General features: G+C 36.6%; 1 protein-coding gene across 1 annotated transcript; it reads left to right on the top strand.

Annotated features, from left to right (window-relative positions):
- Positions 1-16,039: 16,039 nt before the first annotated feature.
- Positions 16,040-20,489, top strand: LOC103452581 (uncharacterized). Its single transcript, XM_017337095.3, has 9 exons — positions 16,040-16,204; positions 16,293-16,437; positions 16,764-17,993; positions 18,162-18,252; positions 18,404-18,561; positions 18,647-18,698; positions 19,109-19,188; positions 19,272-19,365; positions 19,475-20,489. Exons 3-9 carry the CDS (start codon positions 16,827-16,829, stop codon positions 20,005-20,007), a joined length of 2,175 nt encoding a protein of 724 aa, XP_017192584.1. The 5' UTR covers positions 16,040-16,204; positions 16,293-16,437; positions 16,764-16,826; the 3' UTR covers positions 20,008-20,489.
- Positions 20,490-21,587: the final 1,098 nt, after the last annotated feature.

Below are 21,587 nucleotides of genomic sequence, written 5' to 3'. Positions count from 1 at the left end.
GGCTTTAATTCTTCTTCTTCATGTAGGAATACTTGCTTGAGTAGGAAACTTCATTCGTCTAGGAATCCATCTTCAATTAGGACTCCTACATTGATTAGGAATCCTTCTTTATTTAGGAATCCTTCATTTAAGCCCTTTCCTACTTCAACTAGGAAACTTTGTATCTTCAATTCTTCAACTTCAAAACACATTCCTAGCTTCATCAATCCTTCAAATTCGTCCATCCCTTGTGCTACATATGCATGAACTCCATTCTAGCCCAATTTTGCTCCAAAATGCTCCAAATTGCTTCCTTTTGCTCACTTTGTCTCTAAAACCTGAAAACACATGAAAATAGCTTAAAAGACTAATTTAACTAAGAAAACACAACATAAATGCATAAGAACTAACTAACTAAGGCGCATAAATATGCTCCTATCACCTAACTACTAGGCTTTGAATTTCATGGGTAATGTTTTATTTTTGAGTGCATGCAAGCATGATTCCGCCTTTTAATTGTTAATTGCATGCTATAGATGTTGCTCAAATGAACATGTTTTTCACAAAATTTCCTTCACTACCGCAACGGTCATATCATTCTTCGTCACTGAGTCCCCAACGGTAAGAAGACCAGTAGGGGATAAGAAGGATGGGCGCCATATGTTGTCTTGAGAAGACATGGCTGCCTCTTCACCAAAGTTCAAGTTAAAACGACGGTCGGATGGGCCAGACATTCTCAGAAATGAGGTGCAATAAATCTCTGAAGTAAGGGAAAAATTCCTACAAGTAATAACTCTCTGAATGTACTTCTTGCACACAATTGGTGCCCTTATAAAAGAAAGGGCAACAGGGATGTTGGTTCAAAAATCAAAGAGGCACCACTCTCCGGATTCCGAAGAGGCACCACTTTCCACACGCAACATTAGCTCCTCGGTTACCACGGATAACTTTGCCAAAGATCTCTGACAAAGTTTAGACACATAAATTTTGAAGGTCCAACTACCCTACTATTACCCACAAGGGTAAAGGAACAGCACCATTGCTTGATAACTAGAAAGTCCAAATATGTGTCAACCTCCGTGTTCCGTGGTAAGGCAGATTGGCAAAAATGGCCAACCTTTACTCACATTCGAGAAAACACTCCCAACAATATTGCTTGCTCAAAAATCGAAGAGGCACCGCTCTCCGAATCTTGAGAGTCAAACTCCCAACAGGATTACTTTTTCAAAAATCGAAGAGACACTGCTTTCCGAATCTCAAGAGTCAGACTCCCAACATGATTGCTTTCTCAAAAATCGAAGAGGCACCGCTATCCGAATCTCGAGAGCCAGACTCCCAACATGATTACGTGCTAAAAAATCGAAGAGGCACCGCCCTCTGAATCTCGAGAGCCAGACTCTCAACAGGATTAATTTATCAAAAATCGAAGAGACACTGCTCTCTAAATCTCAAGAGTCAGACTCCCAACATGATTACTTTCTCAAAAATTGAAGAGGCACCGTTCTCTGAATCTCGAGAGCCAGACCCCTAACATGATTACTTGTTCGAAAATCGAAGAGACATCGCTCTCCCAACTTCGAGAGATAGATTTCCTTGGATAAAGCTTGTCTGCAATCTTCACACGCAACATTAGCTTTCCAGATACCACAGGCCACTTTTTCAAAGTGCTCTGACAAAGTTAAAACATGTGAAGCTTGCAGCTTCCACTACATTACTATGACCAAGAAGGGTAAAGGTATAACACTACTACTTGTTATTAGGGAGACTCCTATATATGTTGACCTCCATCCTCCACAGCCAGGCATACCTGCAAATATAAAAAAAAATGCTCCACTTTTCTTCACATCATAGAGGGCACTCTCAACAGAGTCTCTTGAAATACTCAGCTTTTTTTCCTCCCGATAACACCTCTGTAAACAAGCCACACCAGAGCAAGAGTATCTCATATCATCATGGTTAAAAGCAAGAGTATCCCATATCATGCTTTTTCCCTGTCTTTTGCTTTGGCCTTGTTCTTACCTGCAAGACAAGGAGAAAGAGAGCAATCAATCAGCACTTGGAATCAAGCTTTCAGTCAGAAACTGACTGCCTTGAACCCCATGCCTGATTACTTACCTAGCATTGCTCTCGAGTACTCATCTTCAACATCTTATGCTTCTAGAGAAGATACCACATCTGCCTGAGGAACAGATAGGGCAAGTGAGAAGGATACAAGGAAGCATGTGGAGACAAGCATAACAGAACACGTGCCGATACATCAACTACTTTGTCAACAGCAAAAATATCCCATATCATCAGGGTCGAACATACTCTAGATTTGATAGACTTGTTTTGACCCTCAAATTCTTGAGTCGGCCTTATACTCTGGTGGAAACTAGAAAACCCTTCAGCCCAGTTCAAGAATAAACCTATGGAAAGTTACTTCTTCAAAAGCAAAAGTATCTCATATCATCTCTTCTCCATTTGCTTCTCCTTATCCTTGTTGCTGTTTACGACACAAGGAGAAGGAGAATAATCAACCGGAAGCCGAAGTCGAACCTCCGATCAAGGTTACTTGCTTGAAAGTCTGATTGCTTACCTTGTCTGTTACCTCATTCGGCAAATCTCCTAGCTCGGCGACTTAGGGGGCTCCTACTATAGGGTTTGTATCGCACTTGACCAAGCCCAAAACTACAAGTAAGCTTCAAGTGAAATTGATACATTACCTTGTGCATCTTCATCAATTAAAGATACCATCCCTGGATTGAGGAAAAGTACTTCCAGAGAAGATGCCACATCTACATATGAGACAGATAAGGCAAGTGAAAATGATACCACACTTCGGTACTTAGAAGTTTCGTGATTACTCAATGGCTTGGATCTTGCAAGTCCCCAACCGAGGAGCTTTCCTCACTTGGGAACTTAAGGGAGCACTGTTTGTACCATACTTGACCAATCCCTAAACTACTGAGTACCGGTCAACATTATACCGTCAAGGACCCAGAAGAGTTTCCCTCCAACCAGGAGGCCAATCACAGCGCGACACATGTCGACATAAAAAACTAATCATAGCGCGACACGTGTCAACATCAGAAGCCAATCATAACATAACACGTGTCAATGTTAGAATGAAACTAGAAACTCTCTTCTATAAATAGAGATCATTCTCTCACAATATTTCCTAATGTCATTTGTACTAAATCATTCACTAGTACTCACTAAAGGAGAGCTTGAACCTATGTACTTGTGTAAACCCTTCACAATTAATGAGAACTCCTCTACTCCATGGACGTAGCCAATCTAGGTGAACCACGTACATCTTGTGTTTGCTTCCCTGTCTCTATCCATTTGCATACTTATCCACACTAGTGACTGGAGCAATCTAGCGAAGGTCACAAACTTAACACTTTCTATTGTACCAAAGTCCTCACTGATTTTGTGCATTAACAGCAAGGTTTTTTGCATTTGTCGTCATCTTCATAAAAAATGAAACAATCATGAGTATAATAAATTATCAAATAATATGAAGTCATATAAATGACAAACTAGATGCAAAGGGCAGATGCTTAGCACACAAGAATTAATTTACAAACAAAATGTACAACCAGAATTAATTTACCAAGTGCACCAAACACTTGATAATACATGCATTGGTTACAAGTGCAGCATCAGTACAAACTAGATGCAAAGGGCAAATGCTTAGCACACAAGCTAGATGCAGCATCACTAAGCACACAAGCTAGATGCAGCATCACTAAGCACACAAGCTATATGTAGCATCACTTAGCGTGCAAGCTATATGCATAATCACTTAGCAAACAAGTAGATGCATCATCATGTAGCGCACAAGTAGATGCACCACCACTTAGCAAACAAGGTAGATGTAGAATTGGTTGTTAACACACAATGTAGATGCATAATTGTGCAAAACCAATTTACAAACAGAAAGTAGAACCATAATTAATTTACAAAGTGCAGCATCAGTACAAAGTGCAGCATCGGTTCAAAGTCAAGCATCAGTTCAAAGTGCAGCATCGAAGCTAGATGGTTAATGTTTTTACTTACAAAATTTAGAAGCATATTCATTTTCCTTTTGAGATGTTTAAGAATCAATTTAGAAACAAAAAGTACAACCAGAATTAATTTATAAAGTGCAGCATCAGTACAAAGTACAACATCAATTCAAAGTGCATCATCAGTACAAGGTGCAGCAAACACTTGATAATGCATGCATTTTTTACAAGTGATCATCAGTACAAAATGCAGAATCAGTATACATATAAACTAAAAATAGCGAAATGAAACATCTAAAACACTAAAATTGTTTTTTCACGAACTAGAACACTGAGTTTTTGGTAAATTCAAGTGCAAAAAACACTTGATAATGCTTGCATTTTTTATAGTTTTCTCTTGCACAAACAAGAGCAAAAACACTTGATAATGCATCCAAAACTTTGATAATGCATTCGTATTTAACAGAGTTCAAAATATAATCATGCAAAAAGGACGATTTTGGGTAGTAGGAAAACCTTTGAAACACTGATCTTTTCTGGGAATCCGGCTGAACTTGTGAATCACTTTACTAAAAATCCGGCTTGAAAGTATTGAAAACTATGGAGATTTTAGGGTTTTTGGGGAAGTATCTTTTGCGTGATAGGATTTTTGAAATGATAAAGGTTTGGGGAAGAGTAACGAGGGTATTGAATGGAAAAGGGAAAGGAACCAGGTAATTTTTATGATTTTTGGTCATGTAGTGGTTGACGTAGCCGTCTATTAACGGTTATAGTCGAATGGCATGAACCGTAATTTAGTCGGCCCGTTTCTTTTTGGGTTGGGCTTTGTTTTCTGTTATTAAGTTTTTTGTCACTCCTTGTAATGTTTTATAAGGTGTGGAGTTGTGTGAAATACGGTATATATTTTTGTCTTTATAAGTAGGGCTCCTTTTATAATATGAAACTTTTTTCCCACAAAAGCTTTCATCATTTAATATAATGAGGCCCAATGCGGTAGACTTCGGTTAAATTGCCTTTGAGTGGACTCTAGTTAAAACTCTTTGTTATTTAAATTAAACAATCATATTGAAGGAAATTTTGTGAAAAACATGTTCATTTAAGCAACATCTATGGCATGCAATTAACAATTAAAGGCGGAATCACGCTTGTATGCACTCAAAACAAAACATTACCCATAAAATTCAAAGCCTAGTAGCTATGTGAACCAAGACTCAACTCAAGAACAAAGTGAGTTGAGAAATTTTATACCTTTGTTGATTCCTCTTTGCATAAGCAAGGGCTAATCACCCAAGGAGAGGGCCTTCATTCCTTGCTTCTTAGCTCCATGGATTTCTTGGATGAGGATGGTTGAAAGGATTCTCCAAGTTCCCAAAGTTGAGAACCTCTAAGTCTCCACACCAAGGTAGGACTTGAAGAAGAGATGAGTGACCTAGAGGAAGTAAGATTGCTAGCTAAAATCCTCTAGGGTGGCCGGCCTCTTAGAAAGAAAAGGGAGCTTGTGTTCTCATCTTTTCTTCAAAGAAACCCTAAGGATGAAATGGCTATAAAGTTGCCTTTATACCACCTCACAATGGAGTGGCAAACTTGCAATTAAGCCAAGTTCACTACCCCTCTCTATATGGCCGGTTTTCCTAAGCCTTTGGGCTGTTTTGGGCTTCTTGAATTTTGTTTGTTAAGTTGTCATACAACTTAAGCTAATGGGCTTGACGATTCGAAGCCCAATTTGGGCTTTAAGGCCCAAAACTTTCTCAAGGTTTAAAACGAACTTGTTCGTTTGATTAATTAACATATTAATTCATTCTTGCCATAAACAATTAAACCATTTAATTGTCCTTACTCATCTCCTTCAAATCCTTCAAGCATTACCTTACGCGGTGTGCAATCCATTAGGTTCCTTTTAGCGAGGCAGTGGGCGATTAGAACTCTTTCAAATCGATTGTAAATTGAAACTTACTTTCAATTCTCCCTTTAGTGATTATACATGTTTAAGGCTTCCACAAACCATGAGTGACACCTAGCAGTATGTCATGGTTACCTAAGCTAATCAGAAGAGGTGGAGAACCTATTCAGCTTAAGATTACAATGCAATACGGTGTTTCTCTAATACAATACTTTTGACCACATTGCTTGGTTTGATAGTTTATTCATGTCTACTATCCAATCTAATTCATTTACTTATATGATTTCCTTGAATGTGATTTGGAACGACTTCCTAAATCTCATTCATACTCTGGCTAGAGATTCTTAATCATATCATAGAGTATTCTCGCTCAAACAGTTTGAAGGTTAGAGATCCCTTGTTGCGCATTCACTTACCTCCATGGCTAAGTGGCTTAACCCTAACTATGTCGTGGATACCCTCGGATGGAGTGACTTTGACATAGTCAAAGATCAAGGACCTAACCACAAGACAACTATGATGCCTCAGGTCAAAGGACTACTTTGCATTATCCCAATCATGAGTTCTCATGTGACATGAGTATGAGAACTCCTTGTTGATCGCATTCAATGAACTCATTCTCTATTGAGCACCTACGTACTTATCTTGGTGTCAGTCACACCAATGACTCGAGACCGGTCACTCTTCCTAAGAGAAGACATAGCACGTACTGATCTTAACGGACTGTCAATGCCCAATGGCAATCCTATAATCAGAACGTTTAGGATATGTATACGAAAGAGAATGGTCTCATGAATCTAACTTCTTTAGATCGCATTCTCCCAATTACATATTCCTTGGACTTATCGTTTAAGCGTATAACATTTATATGAAACGGCTTCAAACAATAATCTTTGCCCTTTAAATTAAACTATATTAGTTTCACATGTGAAATGTCCGTAAAGTATCATCATATGATTGGTTTTAGGGAACATGTCTTGTGATTCATAGTTTTAGACATATATTATCAAGACTATCTTAATAATGGTTTCGGAAACCCATATTATGTCCAAACATTGAATCACCATTTAGTTGTAGCTAGCAATCTTTGAATTAATTGAAACCAAGACTACGTCAAAGATGGTTTCTTCCAAGTCAACCAATCTCTTTGATTGCAGTCACCTTAAGCTACCAATTAGCTATTAAAGGTTTCACTATTTCGGGTCAAATGGTACTTTACCATTTCCTTGAGTATATGTCGTATGTACACTCAATGTAGCCATAAGGATTTTCATTCTTATTTCTTTCGAATTAAGAGGTGTAACTCTATGACATAGTCATAAAGTTCAAACCATTCAACTGAGACGGTTTATAAATCCTTCTCGACTACCTTGGAGCTTGTGGTGTAGGAACTAGGTTGTTATATTTGTTGATTATCTTGTCTCTCAAAGAACCCATTCTTTGAGTTCTATCTCTTGTTCATTTGCGTTAGGCAAATCATATTGCAGGATTACAATGAACTACCTAACAAAACAACATTTGTTAGTTGGTTTATAGAAGTGATATCCAAAGGTTAATTTAAGGATATCCACAAGATAATTCTCAAACAAATATTTCTTATTAGCACACAACCCCAAATCTTAACACGATTAAGACTTATCTTTCTTTCCAACTACATCCTATGGAGTCATGAAAATTTTGGAAGATCTTCTAATTGACAATCATATTGTCTTAGAAGTATGTATCCTATATATGGGTAATTGATAACATCCAACAAACTAAATCTTATTCAAGTTCGTTCTTCTCCTAATGGAGAAATCCTTTATCTTATGATGCTTCTTTCCTTGATATCTTTCAAGGAAACTGTTCTAAAATGTTACCTTTCCTTGGATCAAATCTAAGGAGGTAAATACTTTAGACGTCTTACTCATCAACATACATTCTTGAATTCTTTGAAACCATTTGCAAAGTATACGGACCTGTGTTTATTCAAAATAAACGATAGTCCAACCGAGAGCGATCTTCGGTGAATGTCATACAACATGAGTAGTATTATGTTGTGGACAAGTGCCACTAACATCTAAGTGAATTAACCTTAACAACTTTGCGATTCTTTCTTCCTTTCCAAAAGAATAAAGATTCAAACATTTTGCCTCTATACAATTTTAACAACGAGGCATTGGATCCGGATCTAACGATCCAAAGCATCCATCTATGACCAACTCGTAATTTATGTTTTAGAGGTATCATAACTCAGTTGGGATTAGTCACTACCTTACAAACTTTTAGGTTTTAAGCATCGTTATATTCTAAACAGTTAACACTACCATATCATCTCTACTATAGAGATAATCAATTAGATTACAATAATCTAATCATTCATTAATAAAGAACAATGTTTTGTCAAACAAAACATTTATCCATTTCTCATACGGAATTAAGTTCCTTTATTCAATTGGAATGTAAAGACAATCTTTGTTTTTCCATTTTCTTTGGTAGTTCATATGAGGAAGTAAGTATTACCTGCTTTCGCAGAGATCTACATTTGATTCACATTCCGAATGTGAAGTATTTTCTCTTCTCTCATTAATCTTCTGCCTCTTATTAGCCACACTTTTACAACGATTGTAAAACATAGTTACTAATACGGAATCAAGCATTCAAGTAGAAGAACCAACTGTTTTGAACTATTCAAGAACAATTTACAACATCTTCAAAAGGTGTGTTCTTGACACTTGCAACACATTTCTTGCAAATACCCCTTCCAATGTCCATCCTTTCATAAAGAAAGTTTGTTCCCTTGGAGTTATTTCGCCTTCTTCATTTGACTTCTCCTTTGACTACAATAGTCATGGTCCCTAAACTCCCACTATCTCTCTTGAAACTTATTTCAATTGTGTTATATACATCAAATAATTTGGAGAGCGTGTGGTTATTGTTCACTATATAGTTTACAATAAACTTCATGAACCATTTGGATAGGGACACGAAAGTGAAGTCCTTCCTTAGTTTCCGTCTCTAAAAGTGGTTTAACACTCCAACACTCAATGATTCACAATCATCATAAGTCCATGTTGATGGACTATTTTTGTCAACCAACCATTATGTTCTAAACACAATTGCAAACTTTCAAGAGTTGTTCAAGGCAACTCTCATTTCTTCTTACAACAATTTGTAAGTGAAGAATCATGGCACATAAAATGTTCATGCCTTTGTGCCTACTTCTCAAGTTCCTTGTTCATGTAACAAAGAAACGAGCACTAATGTTTGAGTTAACTAAGGGTTGTTCAAAGCAACTCTTACTTCTTCATACAACAATTTGTAATTGAAGAATTATGACATTAAAAGTGTTGTCCTCTTTATGATAGACTTATCTAACATGTTCTTCCAATGATACATTATCAATAGGAAGATTGCGAGGATGAGACTACTTAGGTACATATACAAGCCATTAAAGACAATCTATGGGATTGTAGTACCAAGTCCGGAAACTAAAGCTTTCGGCTTTTTCTTTGTGAAGTTTTGGATAGCGTTTGCAAATATATTGGAAAATAAATACATAACTAATATAAATTGATTGATTTTAATCCATTTGATCCGGGTCTTTAAATCAAATAGCACCACCCATTATTTTTGGCAAATTCCATATCCCTCATCGAAATTCGAGAGTTTTGGAGGAAACTTTTAGTAGGGTATGGGAGACTCATCATTACCAAGCCCACCTCACAATGATATGATGTTAGCTAGCATCAATAATAATGAGAGAGTACGCTTACTCATTTGCATCTCTTGCAAGTACCCATCTTATTTGGCCTCTAGAGAATGAAGCCTCACAATGATATGATGTTGGCTCCATTGCACTTAGTTAAGTCATTCCCACCATGCAAGTTCGAGTAGGGGTTCAAGAACAACCTCACAATGATATGATGTTGATCATTCTCGTTGCCTACCTTCACAACATCATGTATGCATATAGAACTCATCCTGAGTGTAAGCACGCACTTTGTACTCCCCCATGATAGGGTGAAGTCGGTGTACGAGTCACAAATGATCGGAGCCTACCACGGTGGAAGGCCACGAAAGAGTGTTCAAAGCACTCTCACGCTTATCAACTTAATAATGGTTTGGTTGAGGGTTTTAGGTCTCATCACATATAAGCATGCATTTTAATCTTATTAAAACAATTTGGTCCTATTACAACTATTGGTCCATGTGATTGATTTAGTTGTATATGATACTCCCACTATGCTTGTAAAACGGTTTTTAAAGCAAGAGTATATGGTACTACTAACATAAGGTTTGCATTCATTGATGGACTATATAGTTACCTTAAGGCCTTAGGATGACTATGAACCTTTGATTCGACGAGCCTAGTGTTGAATCTCGGTCTAGGGATGGTGATTGATTTTAGTTACGTGTTTAATCACATTAAGGTGTGTTTTCTTATTGGGCTTTGGACCCTCTACTTCATTTTCATGCATATCAAATAAAGTAATAAATAAGTACTTCAAAGTAAAGAAGAGCTTATGCTCTTTTACAACATTTGATCAAAACAAATTACTTTAAAGTAAAGAAGAGCTTATGCTCTTTTACAATATTTGATCATATCAAATTACAACCAAAATCTAATCTACACATTCTCATGGTTCAAACAAATTTGAGACGGCCTTTGACATAGCTCAATTATCGTAGGCTTCGGTTCATAATCACCATTTCTTTAATTAATTAATGCTTTAACTAATTAAACTTGAATGCAACATTTTCATTTGGTTTTTGTAACCATAGAATTGATTTAAATGGAACTAAATGAAATGAAAATCCAATTCTCATTTAAAGATACAAAACTATTTTGTTCTCAACTAATTTGGGCCGAAAAACAATAACCTCAACTATTGGGCTATATTGCAAAACATAAACTTTTGAGGTCCCTTTGTAAAAACGCAAAAGTCCACTACTTCATGTAATTACACTAGAACCCAAAAATTTCAACAAATGCAAAAACTTCATTAAAGGAGCAAAACAATTTGTCCTTTAGTGATTTTGGGCCTTTACGTAAAAATGTAAACTTTCGGGTCAAAGTACAAATACACAAAAGTATCAAAACTTTATGTAATTGCATAAAAACCCCAAAAGTATCCCATTTAATAGGGTGGCCTGTTTTGGATGAGAGATGGTGTCATAAAACTTTTGAATTTTTCAACAAAAGTGAAAGATGATGGGTAGGTTTGAAAAAGTGATTTCCATAAAACATGGTTCCTTGAAACAAGGAAAAGGTGTAAGTGATTGGTATGGTGTTGATTGAAAAATGACAAATCATGTCATACCATTTATTACAATAAAGTCACACCAATCACCATAAACAAAACTTTATGAAAAACATCAAACACTTTGAATCAAAACACCAAACCATTTTGTTCTTGGTTAGAACATAACAAGAGCAATGAAGAACATCCATGAAAACCCATAAGAGCTCCATGAACATTTTTCACCCAAAGACACCCCAAAAACTCTCAAACTTAAGGGAAAAAACATATTACCATACTAGGGTACTTAGGGGTTCCTAATGTCACTTTAAAACACTTTTAACAAGACAAACATGAACCAAAAAATCCACCCTTTGGATTTGGCAGAATTTCCCCAAAAACATGGCACCAAATTTTAGCTCAAAAATTCATGCTCATATGAACTACATCTACAACATTTGAGATGACAAATTTTCTAACAAAATTTACATTCAAAGAAGAAAGAATAAAGCTTGTAACAATTACAACATTCAAATCATAAACTATGAAAATACAAAACCCAAAAGGATTCACCAACTACTAGACCTAGGCTCTTGATACCACTTGAAGGAAATTTTGTGAAAAACATGTTCATTTGAGCAACATCTATGGCATGCAATTAACAATTAAAGGCGGAATCATGCTTGTATGCACTCAAAACAAAACATTACCTATGAAATTCAAAGCCTAGTAGTTATGTGAACTAAGACTCAACTCAAGAATAAAGTGAGTTGAAAAATTTAATACCTTTGTTGATTCCTCTTTGCATAAGCAAAGGCTAATCACCCAAGGAGAGGGCATTCATTCCTTGCTTCTTAGCTCCATGGATTTCTTGGATGAGGATGGTTGAAAGCATTCTCCAAGTTCCTAAAGTTGAGAACCTCTAAGTCTCCACACTAAGTTAGGACTTGAAGAAGAGATGAGTGACCTAGAGGAAGTAAGATTGCTAGCTAAAATCCTCTAGGGTGGCCGGCCTCTTAGAGAGAAAAGGGAGCTTGTGTTCTCATCTTTTCTCCAAAAGAAACCCTAAGGATGAAATGGCTATAAAGTTACCTTTATACCACCTCACAATGGAGTGGCAAACTTGCAATTAAGCCAAGTTCACTACCCCTCTCTATATGGCCGGTTTTCCTAAGCCTTTGGGCTGTTTTGGGCTTCTTGAATTTTGTTTGTTAAGTTGTCATACAACTTAAGCTAATGGGCTTGACGATTCGAATCCCAATTTGGGCTTTAAGGCCCAAAACTAACTCAAGGTTTAAAATGAACTTATTTGTTTGATTAATTAACATATTAATTAATTCTTGCCATAAACAATTAAATCATTTAATTGTCCTTACTCATCTCCGTCAAATCCTTCAAGCATTACCTTACACGGTTTGCAATCCATTAGGTTCCTTTTAGCGTGGCAGTGGGCGATTGAACTCTTTCAAATCGATTGTGAATTGAAACTTACTTTCAATTCTCCCTTTAGTGATTATACACATTTAGGGCTTCCAAAAACCATGAGTGATACCTAACAGTATATCATGGTTACCCAAGCTAATCAGAAGAGGTGGAGAACCTATTCAGTTTAGGATTACAATGTAATACGGTTTTTCTCTAATACAATACTTTTTACCACATTGTTTGGTTTGATAGTTTATTCATGTCTACCATCCAATCTAATTCATTTACTTATATGATTTCCTTGAATGTGATTTAGAACGACTTCCTAAATCTCATTCATACTCTGGCCAGAGATTCTTAATCATATCATAGAGTATTCTCCCTTAAACAGTTTGAAGGTTAGAGATCCTTTGTTGCGCATTCACTTGCCTCCATGGCTAAGTGGCTTAACCCCAACTATGTCATGGACATCCTCGGATGGAGTGACTTTGACATAGTCAAAGATCAAGAACCTAACCACAAGACAACTATGATGCCTCAGATCAAATGACTACTTTGCATTATCCCAACCATGAGTTCTCATTGACATGAGTATGAGAACTCCTTATTGATCGCGTTCAGTGAACTCATTCTCTATTGAGCACCTACGTACTTGTCTTGGTGTCAGTCACACCAATGACTCGAGACCAGTCACTCTCCCTAAGAGAAGACATAGCACGTACTGATTTTAACGGACTGTCAATGCCCAATTGGCAATCCTATGATCAGGAACGTTTAGGATATGTATACGAAAGAGAATGGTATCATAAATCTAACTTCTTTAGATCGCATTCTCCCAATTACATATTCCTTGGACTTATTGTTTAAGCGTATAACATTTATATGAGACGGCTTCAAAGAATAATCTTTGCCCTTTAAATTAAACTATATTAGTTTAACATGTGAAATGTCCGTAAAGTATCATCATATGATTGGTTTTAGGGCACATTTCCAACACATATGCCTATACTAATTTTTATTTTTTAAGTAAGGAGAGAGGGAGGGAGTGAACGTGTGGGAGTGGGAGAGAAGTTTTTGTTTTTTATTTTTTATCTTTTAATATTAGATATATATTAAAAACACATGTAAGTGAAGCTTAAATAAAAAACAACAAAATTTGATTTTATAAAATTACATAAATGCCCATAATTTTTTTTGTGATAAATGTTTAAATAGTCTTTTTACATTTTTTTTGTTGACAATAAGACGTTTTGTTAATATGCAGTTTAGATTAGATGTTATATATTTGTGATAGGTAAAAATTTCATTATAGTCACCGACGGGGTTCGAACCCACGCCGTGATGTAATAACTCAACTCATTTCCACCACTGTAGTAAAGGGCCACTTGCATAATATTTGTTTATTTCTTTAATTTGGTGTGTTTCTATGCTAATTTCTATGAAAATAATATTTTTTTTTTATCAAGAAACGAGTACATGTGTCTGTATATATTAGTTTTAGATGGAAGTGGCCGGTCATGCTCTTGTATTAACTTACTATTCTCTGATGGCAATGGTCATTGCCAAATATTAAAATTATTAACTTAAGAACACAAAAATATAAATTTTTTTCTTTCTGGTAAAGTGTGAACCCAATTTGCTTGAGTTCCACGGTAACTTGAAGTTTAAAAAACGGGACGGGCCCATTGCATATTTGCGTTGCAACTTGCAAGAAGAGAAGTCTTAGTTCAAATATGACGACGAAGACTTCAGAGTCAAAAGAGGGGTGGTGACACGTGAAATGCGGGAGCGAGCTCCTTTTACTAACTTAGCTTGCGAACAAGGCAAGGTTGGTCAACTCCATATTTAATTTGTTGGTATAATGTTGATGGCTATTAGCTTGTATGTATGATTGAAGTAAAATTTTGATGTAAATAATGTTAATCTATATCACTTTCGTATTTATTTTCGTTATAAAACTAATTACATGATGAGAGAATGATGAAGACATAATATGCACATGAGACTAAAGAATGGACAACTGATTTGTTAGTATGGCTTTTATTAAACAAGGATATTGTTTGCAAACGCGAAGCTAGGAATTATAGAGATGGTGAGTTAATTTCACTTTTGATTGTAGTATGGAGTGAAATTTAGGTGTTAGAGGTAGTTTCATTTCTAGTTTGAGCAATACTAGACTTTACTTTTCTATAATATACTCATACTGTTATAACCTATATTTAATTGAGGGAAAGAGAGGAGGTGAGACAAAGAGAGAGAATGGAGAGATTGTAGAATGCTTAGGGATTCTTGTGTGTATTACTCCCTATGCAAGCATTAACTTGTCATCCAAATAAATACAATCCTATAGGAAAAGAATAACTAGAGTAATTGATAATCTAAAAACCAAATCTATCTAGCATTTACACACAATTAAAGAATATCCATAACAAATACACCATTTCTTTTCATGTTTCAAAAATTGGGGTGGGCTAGAGCCCACGACAAACGTTACCGGGCTCTACTCTTGATTGTTTGCATATACATTTATTTGCATCTACGTTAGACGGTTGAAGCTTAAATTTAGCAGAATTTATAGAACTTTCATAGTTTATCTGACAACAAAATATGTCCGTATTTGCATGTAACAGTTACATGAATATTTTTTGGGAGTTATAACGAAACACTCCCGATACTGTTCACTTTTAGCCCGAGATTATTAAAAAATAAATTTAGGCTAATTTTTTTAAGCAATTTAAAAAAAAATTATGTACACTATCCTAATTTAATTTTATGAACATTTTAACCTAAAAATATTTAGATTCCGATAATTATTGAAAAATCACTAAATTTAGATGAATTTTGAGTTAAATATATATATATTTTTAATTATTTTAGCATTTGGATTTAAATTTAAACCATTAGATCATTTTTTACCATTAAATTTGATTATATTCAATCTTAGCCATTAAATTCAATAAAAATATAAATATAAAACTAAAAAAAAAGTTTGAATGTGGACCGTTGGATAAACCAACGACCCATTTGATTGTGGCCGCATGATCAGAAAAAAGAGCCATTAGGCTCATGATTGCTAGCAGACAAGTGGGCGACAAGCCATGGGTGCGACTTTTCTGCTGTTGGGCTTGGCGCGTGCCAAGCATGCGAGCTTCTAGCCTTGGCATTTGGGCTTCAAACGCCGAATCTCACTCTCACTCTCATTTGTGAGCTCCACTACTAATCTTGAGCTAAATATTAGAGGAATTTGAGTTTTTTTAAGTTTTAACACGTAACTCAATTTTAGAACAAGGGTTGGAGAGATACGAGGAAAGAGGAATAGAAGGGAAAACTTAAGATTTACTCCAAGGTTTGAAGTTAATCTAAAATCTTAATAATTGATTTTCTTATATAAAATTTCCGATGACAAACTTAAAACGATAAAAAGGACGAAAAGTAAACAGACGCTCCTCATGCAGTAAAAATGGAGGGAAAAAGACATGAACTGTAAAAGATAAATACAAAATACAAAAGAAAAAGAAAAATGGGAGAGAGGGATCCGTACCAATCAAATTGTGTCAGACAGCATTGTGGTTTGTGCGAGGAAAGATAGAGAAAAAAGAGACACCGCGCAAACAAGGAGAAAGCGAGCACCGAGCACCGAGCACCTTCCACTCCCTTCTCTGCCTGTTACTGGCCCACAACCCGAGGCAAATTTTTGCCCTTTTTCTCTTCTTTTTTATTGTTTTACTTTTATTGTATTAGTTTATTTGATTTGTTAAAAGTTTCATATTGTAGTTATTCTTTGCTTCCGCAAGTGGGAAACTGTTTGTTGTTGTTGCTGACGAGAGAGAGAAAGGGAAATTGGAAGGGGTTGGGAAAGTGGAAATCCCTATGAGAAATTAGATTTCTGGGGTTTGACCAAAGTTTGGTGGTGACCCAGGTGAGCAAAACTCTCCTTTTCCAAGTGTTTGTTCCTGTTTCAGATTTTGATTTGGTTTTTGGAAACAATCTGTTGGGTTTTTTATTTGGGGATTGGTGTTTTTGAGAAAGTCATATATTTGGACTTGAGATAAGATCATATCTGGATCTGTGCTGGGTTGTTTTTGGCTTTTGCAGTTTGTGGATTTTAATGTTTAGGGAAAATTTTGAGATTTCTGGTTCTGGATAAGGAAAAAGATTGAATTTTTGGGTTCTTCTGCTATCTAATTGAGAGATTAGAACATAATTTGAGGGTCTGAATTTATCTGTGTTTTTTTGGTTGGTTAGATTTTGACTCGGGATTTCATGGGTTGAAAACAAAAAGGCAAAAAAAAAAAAAACAGTGAATTGATGGGGAGTTATGGTGAAGAGCGTGAGGATCAATTTTATGATACCCGAGAGGACCTTTCTTCGGTTTCGGATTGGGGTTCCGATTGCTGTGAGGAGTTTAGTTCTGGTACTCCAGGTTTCTTAAGGTATGAGGAGGTGTGGGCTAACAACTTGGAAAGTGTTCATGAGCGCCGCCATAAGTTCCTGCAGTGGATGGGTGTAGATTTGGTTTCGAATTCGATGATGACAGAAGACTCAGAAGATGTCTTTGTTGACAGAATTAAAATTATTGATAGAATTAGGGAAGATAGTGGGGTAATGTTGAGAAGTTGGGGATTGGAAGAGGCGTCTTGCTCAAGTCAGTCAACAGTGTCTTCTTTGTCAACTGAAGCTCGGGAATCACTAGGAAATGGTGCTTTGGATGATACACGTTCCACACGTGCAATGAGGAATTTGAACGGCGGAATGACTGTCATTGTAAGTGAATTGGTTCAGGATGGAAGGCTTGGCAGATTAGGTCAAGCGGGGCTAAATCAATTGGTTAATGGGGAAATTCTTAGTGCACAGGCACCGTCTCCTTTGATTCAGCAATTATTGCAGAGAGAAGTTGATAACGCTAGGTTCTTTCTTGATGCGAAGAAGAAAGTTAAAAGGGGATGGTTAAGGAAATTAGGAAATGGGATTTGCGTTGCTGATAAACATGAGGCTGAGGCTGCGTTGAGCCCCATCAGTCTTAAATCTGCGTCAGGGGTAGGGATGCAAAGAGTCCAAGTTCATCCAAGTAAAAAGCGGACCAAGGAATTATCCTCACTGTATGCTGGGCAACACTTTTCGGCTCACGAGGGTTCAATTTTGTCCATGAAGTTCAGTCTTGATGGGCAATACTTGGCCAGTGCTGGTGAAGATGGTGTCGTGAGAGTGTGGAAGGTGATTGAGGATGAGAGATTCAACAAATTTGATATTGCTTCTGATCCTTCTTCTCTGTACTTCAAGATGCATCCATTTTCCAAGTTAAACTCTCCCAATGTGAATAAAGAAAAACAGAGTAAGGCGCAGCAATTGGGGGGATCATCAGAGTCAGCTTGTGTCGTTTTCCCTCCAAAGATATTTCGCTTATTGGAGCAGCCTGTTCATGAGTTCCGGGGACACAGAGGGGAGGTCTTGGATCTCTCATGGTCAAAGAAAGGGGTTAGTAATACTTTTGGCTTTGCTATTTCTTTTTTAATATATGCTACTTTATTTGTAGAATGGTAGGAAATTGGATTTTATTTCCTATTATAATTATTCTTTCCAGCCAAGTTAGTGTTGATTCACTGAACTCGATAGAACTAATGGTGTGTTATGTGTGCGCTTCAGTTTCTGCTCTCATCCTCTGTTGATAAGACAGTCCGTTTATGGCAAGTAGGATGCGACAGATGCCTGAGAGTCTTTTCTCACAGTAATTTTGGTGAGCCTTGCCACTTGTTTGCATTCTGTTACAATGTAGTATACCAGTGACTTGGTTTGTGTTGGTTATCTATATCGTTATGATCTCAATTCTTTCTTCCATTTTGATGTAGTTCTGCAATGATTATCTAAAGCTGTGATATTCGATGCAGTGACATGTGTTAATTTCAACCCTCTGGATGATAATTATTTCATCAGTGGTTCAATAGACGGAAAAGTTCGCATTTGGGAAATTATTCGTTGTCTGGTTGTTGACTATATTGATGTTCGCGAGATAGTCACTGCTGTATCTTATCGTCCTGACGGAAAGGTCTGTTGGATTTTTGCTTGGAAAATGAAAAATTAAGCATGAAACTACGTGGATTTTGTTTAACTTTGTTTCTTGATGCTTGCAGGGAGGAATTGTGGGTTTGATGACTGGAAATTGCTGTGTCTATAACATCATAGGTACGAAGACCTAATAGTGAATTTTTCTTAATAGTATGCCACTATAATGCTTCTAACTAAAACCCGATTCTTAAGCGTAGCAGAAAACTGGGAGTTCCTTAATCTCCTCTTTCTTTGAGAATTGCGCTGACATGAGATGATTATCTTGATGTCATTCCATTGCAAAATATCTTTCCTTTTGTTTTGCTTGGTCTGATAGTGTGAAATATCTAATGTCTTGTGATTTGTTCAAAATGTCTCACATAGAAAAAATGAAAACTTTGGGGGTTAGTGTATGAGCGAGCTATTGAGCACTCTTCTCTTGCAAGCCAAATTTGCAAGGGTGAGATCTATCCACGGGCCCTTACGTTTTTTGTGCTTTTTTTTTATTCTATCTTTGTAGTTTGTGATCGAGGTTTCAATATTTTCAGATGACCATCTGGAATTGGATGCTCAGATAACCGTACACGGCAAAAAGAAGTCACCTGGAAAAAGGATAACTGGCTTTCAGGTTGTTATGAACAATTTTTATGTCATTTCTTCCATTTTCACTTTATTTCTCTGTGGTATACTAAGTGTAATATGATTCCTCAGTTTTCTCCAAGCAACCCAAGCAAAGTTATGGTGACGTCTGCTGATTCAGTAGTCCGTATAATTTCTGGGAAAGATATCGTCTGCAAATATAGGGGTATGCATCAGCTTTTATTCATCTTCGTAATTGTTTTAAGTTATTGTTACACCCCAGCCCCAAAGTCTGCAATGATTATAGTATTAACTGTTTTGTCATTCCTCGTTAGGTCTTCGAAATGGAGGAAACCATATGTCCGCCTCTTTTACCTCAGACGGAAAGCACATTGTCTCAGCAAGCGATGATTCAAATGTACGCATCTGGAACTGCAATAGCCAGGACACGACATCTTCGCGATCGAGGAACATATGGTCTTGTGAGAGTTTCGTGTCCCACAACTCCATGATTGCTATACCTTGGAATGGTGTAAACAGCTTGCCGGGAACCCTTGCATCCCCCAGATTCATTGGGGATTTGCCTCGAAGCAGCCTTGATTATCCCTTAAAACATCTCAATTTGGATGAGAAAGTAGAACAGAAGTCCTTGCCAAGGGGTACCGCGACTTGGCCCGAGGAGAAACTTGTAAACTCAAGTCCAGTACCCGTTTCCCCAATGATGTGCAGATCCGAGTACAAGTTTTTGAAGAGTGCTTGCCAGAGTATGTCTGGCTCATCTCACATGTGGGGCCTTGTGATCGTCACCGCCAGCCTGGACGGACGGATTAAAACATACCACAATTACGGGTTACCTATTCGTCGTTAAGATCCCTCAGGTGGCATTTTTTCGGCGGTGGTTTTGCATCCTTGCGAACACAGCTGGTAATTGTTAAATAACCCTTGGTGCTTGTCCAATGCAGTATTATTGACAGTTTGCCAACGACAGCTCTAAGGTGGGTTTACCTAGTTTGTACCCCGGAAGATTTCCAAATGTTTTATAGTCCAGTCAGGTCGTGACAGGTGGCGACTGTTTATCCGATTCAGCTGCAGTCCTGCCAGGTGGCTGGGGGATTGGTTTTTTGTTTTTGTATTGGATCATCTTGTACAAGTCAATTATATGATTCTTTAATTTGTTGGTTTCTCAGCTCAAGAAATTATGTGTATAATTTAAGTGGCTGTAGGTCCTTAGGAATTAGGATAGAACCGATAGAATACAGATACAAATGTGTATAATTATAATTATAATTATATATATATATACATATATACAGGTGTCTAGGGCATCTTATGAAAACCTGCATTTGGAAATATTGGATATCTTCTTGACATTTCATTTATCAAAATTAAATTTTTAGTGGTTTGGGGGCAGTGCGCTCTCTCTCTCTCTCTCTCTCTCTCATTTGAATATCAGAACCGTGAATAATTCTGACAACATTGATAGTGTTTTATTTGGGTTGTTATCACAAATGATCCCAGAAATTGATTCTCACCATTAACATCGTTTTTGAAATTGAAAATCAATCAATGTAGTTTTTGAAAATAGGTGTTGCAAATCAATGAATTTATTCCGTCACAATTCTGTTAAAAAATTGTGTGAAGTGTAGACATGGCACATAAATGGGGTCCCATAAGTCAATCTTTCTCACAAATGGTCATTGAAATTGACTTGCAACATCAAAATGGTCCCTAAAATTAAAAATCAATCAATGTAGTCCCACAAGTAAGTGTCCCAAATCAATATAGTCATGTCGTCACAATTCTGTCAAAAATTTTGTTATGTGCTGATGTAATACATAAATCGATCACACACTTCTAATTAATTATTATTATTTAATTACAAATAGGTTTAATAATTTAATAGTTAATAAAAAGTTGTGAACCCAAAAACCCAATCCTACAATCACCTATGATCCTAGTCCACATTCCTTTACCTCCTTCGCTGTATATTCTCTAAAAAAAATATATCTCAATACATTCATCTTTACACATTTTGACACCCTTCACCGAATTGAACCTAAATCGAGATTACTTTTGGTGACGGCTTGGCTGATTGGCAACGATTTCTAGGACATCACCGTTAATATTTAGGTGATCAACATTCTCACAACTCTTGGAGCGCTTGTTCAGCGCTTTCCTAGTAGTTTGGTGACTCAAAGAATGGCGAGGTCTGCCTTGAGATAATGAGGTTATAATTGAGGTGTGTCTATTGTTGGTTGAAAACTATTTTCAAACCCTCTCTTAGGCCTTGGTTAAGACTTGTGCCTTTGAGAATTTATGGAAATGATCTCTTTTCGGAGTAGGGCCTATTATAAGAAAAAAATTCCATTGTACAAAAAGGTATTTAGATAATTTTTAAATTAATTATTAAACCCACATCAGCACATAACAATTTTTTTTACAGAATTG

This window comes from Malus domestica, chromosome 14 (assembly GCF_042453785.1).
Source record: "Malus domestica chromosome 14, GDT2T_hap1".
NCBI classification, from domain to species: domain Eukaryota; kingdom Viridiplantae; phylum Streptophyta; class Magnoliopsida; order Rosales; family Rosaceae; genus Malus; species Malus domestica.
The sequence above is the reverse complement of the archived record's forward strand: the minus strand, read 5'-3'. Positions and strand labels throughout refer to the sequence as shown.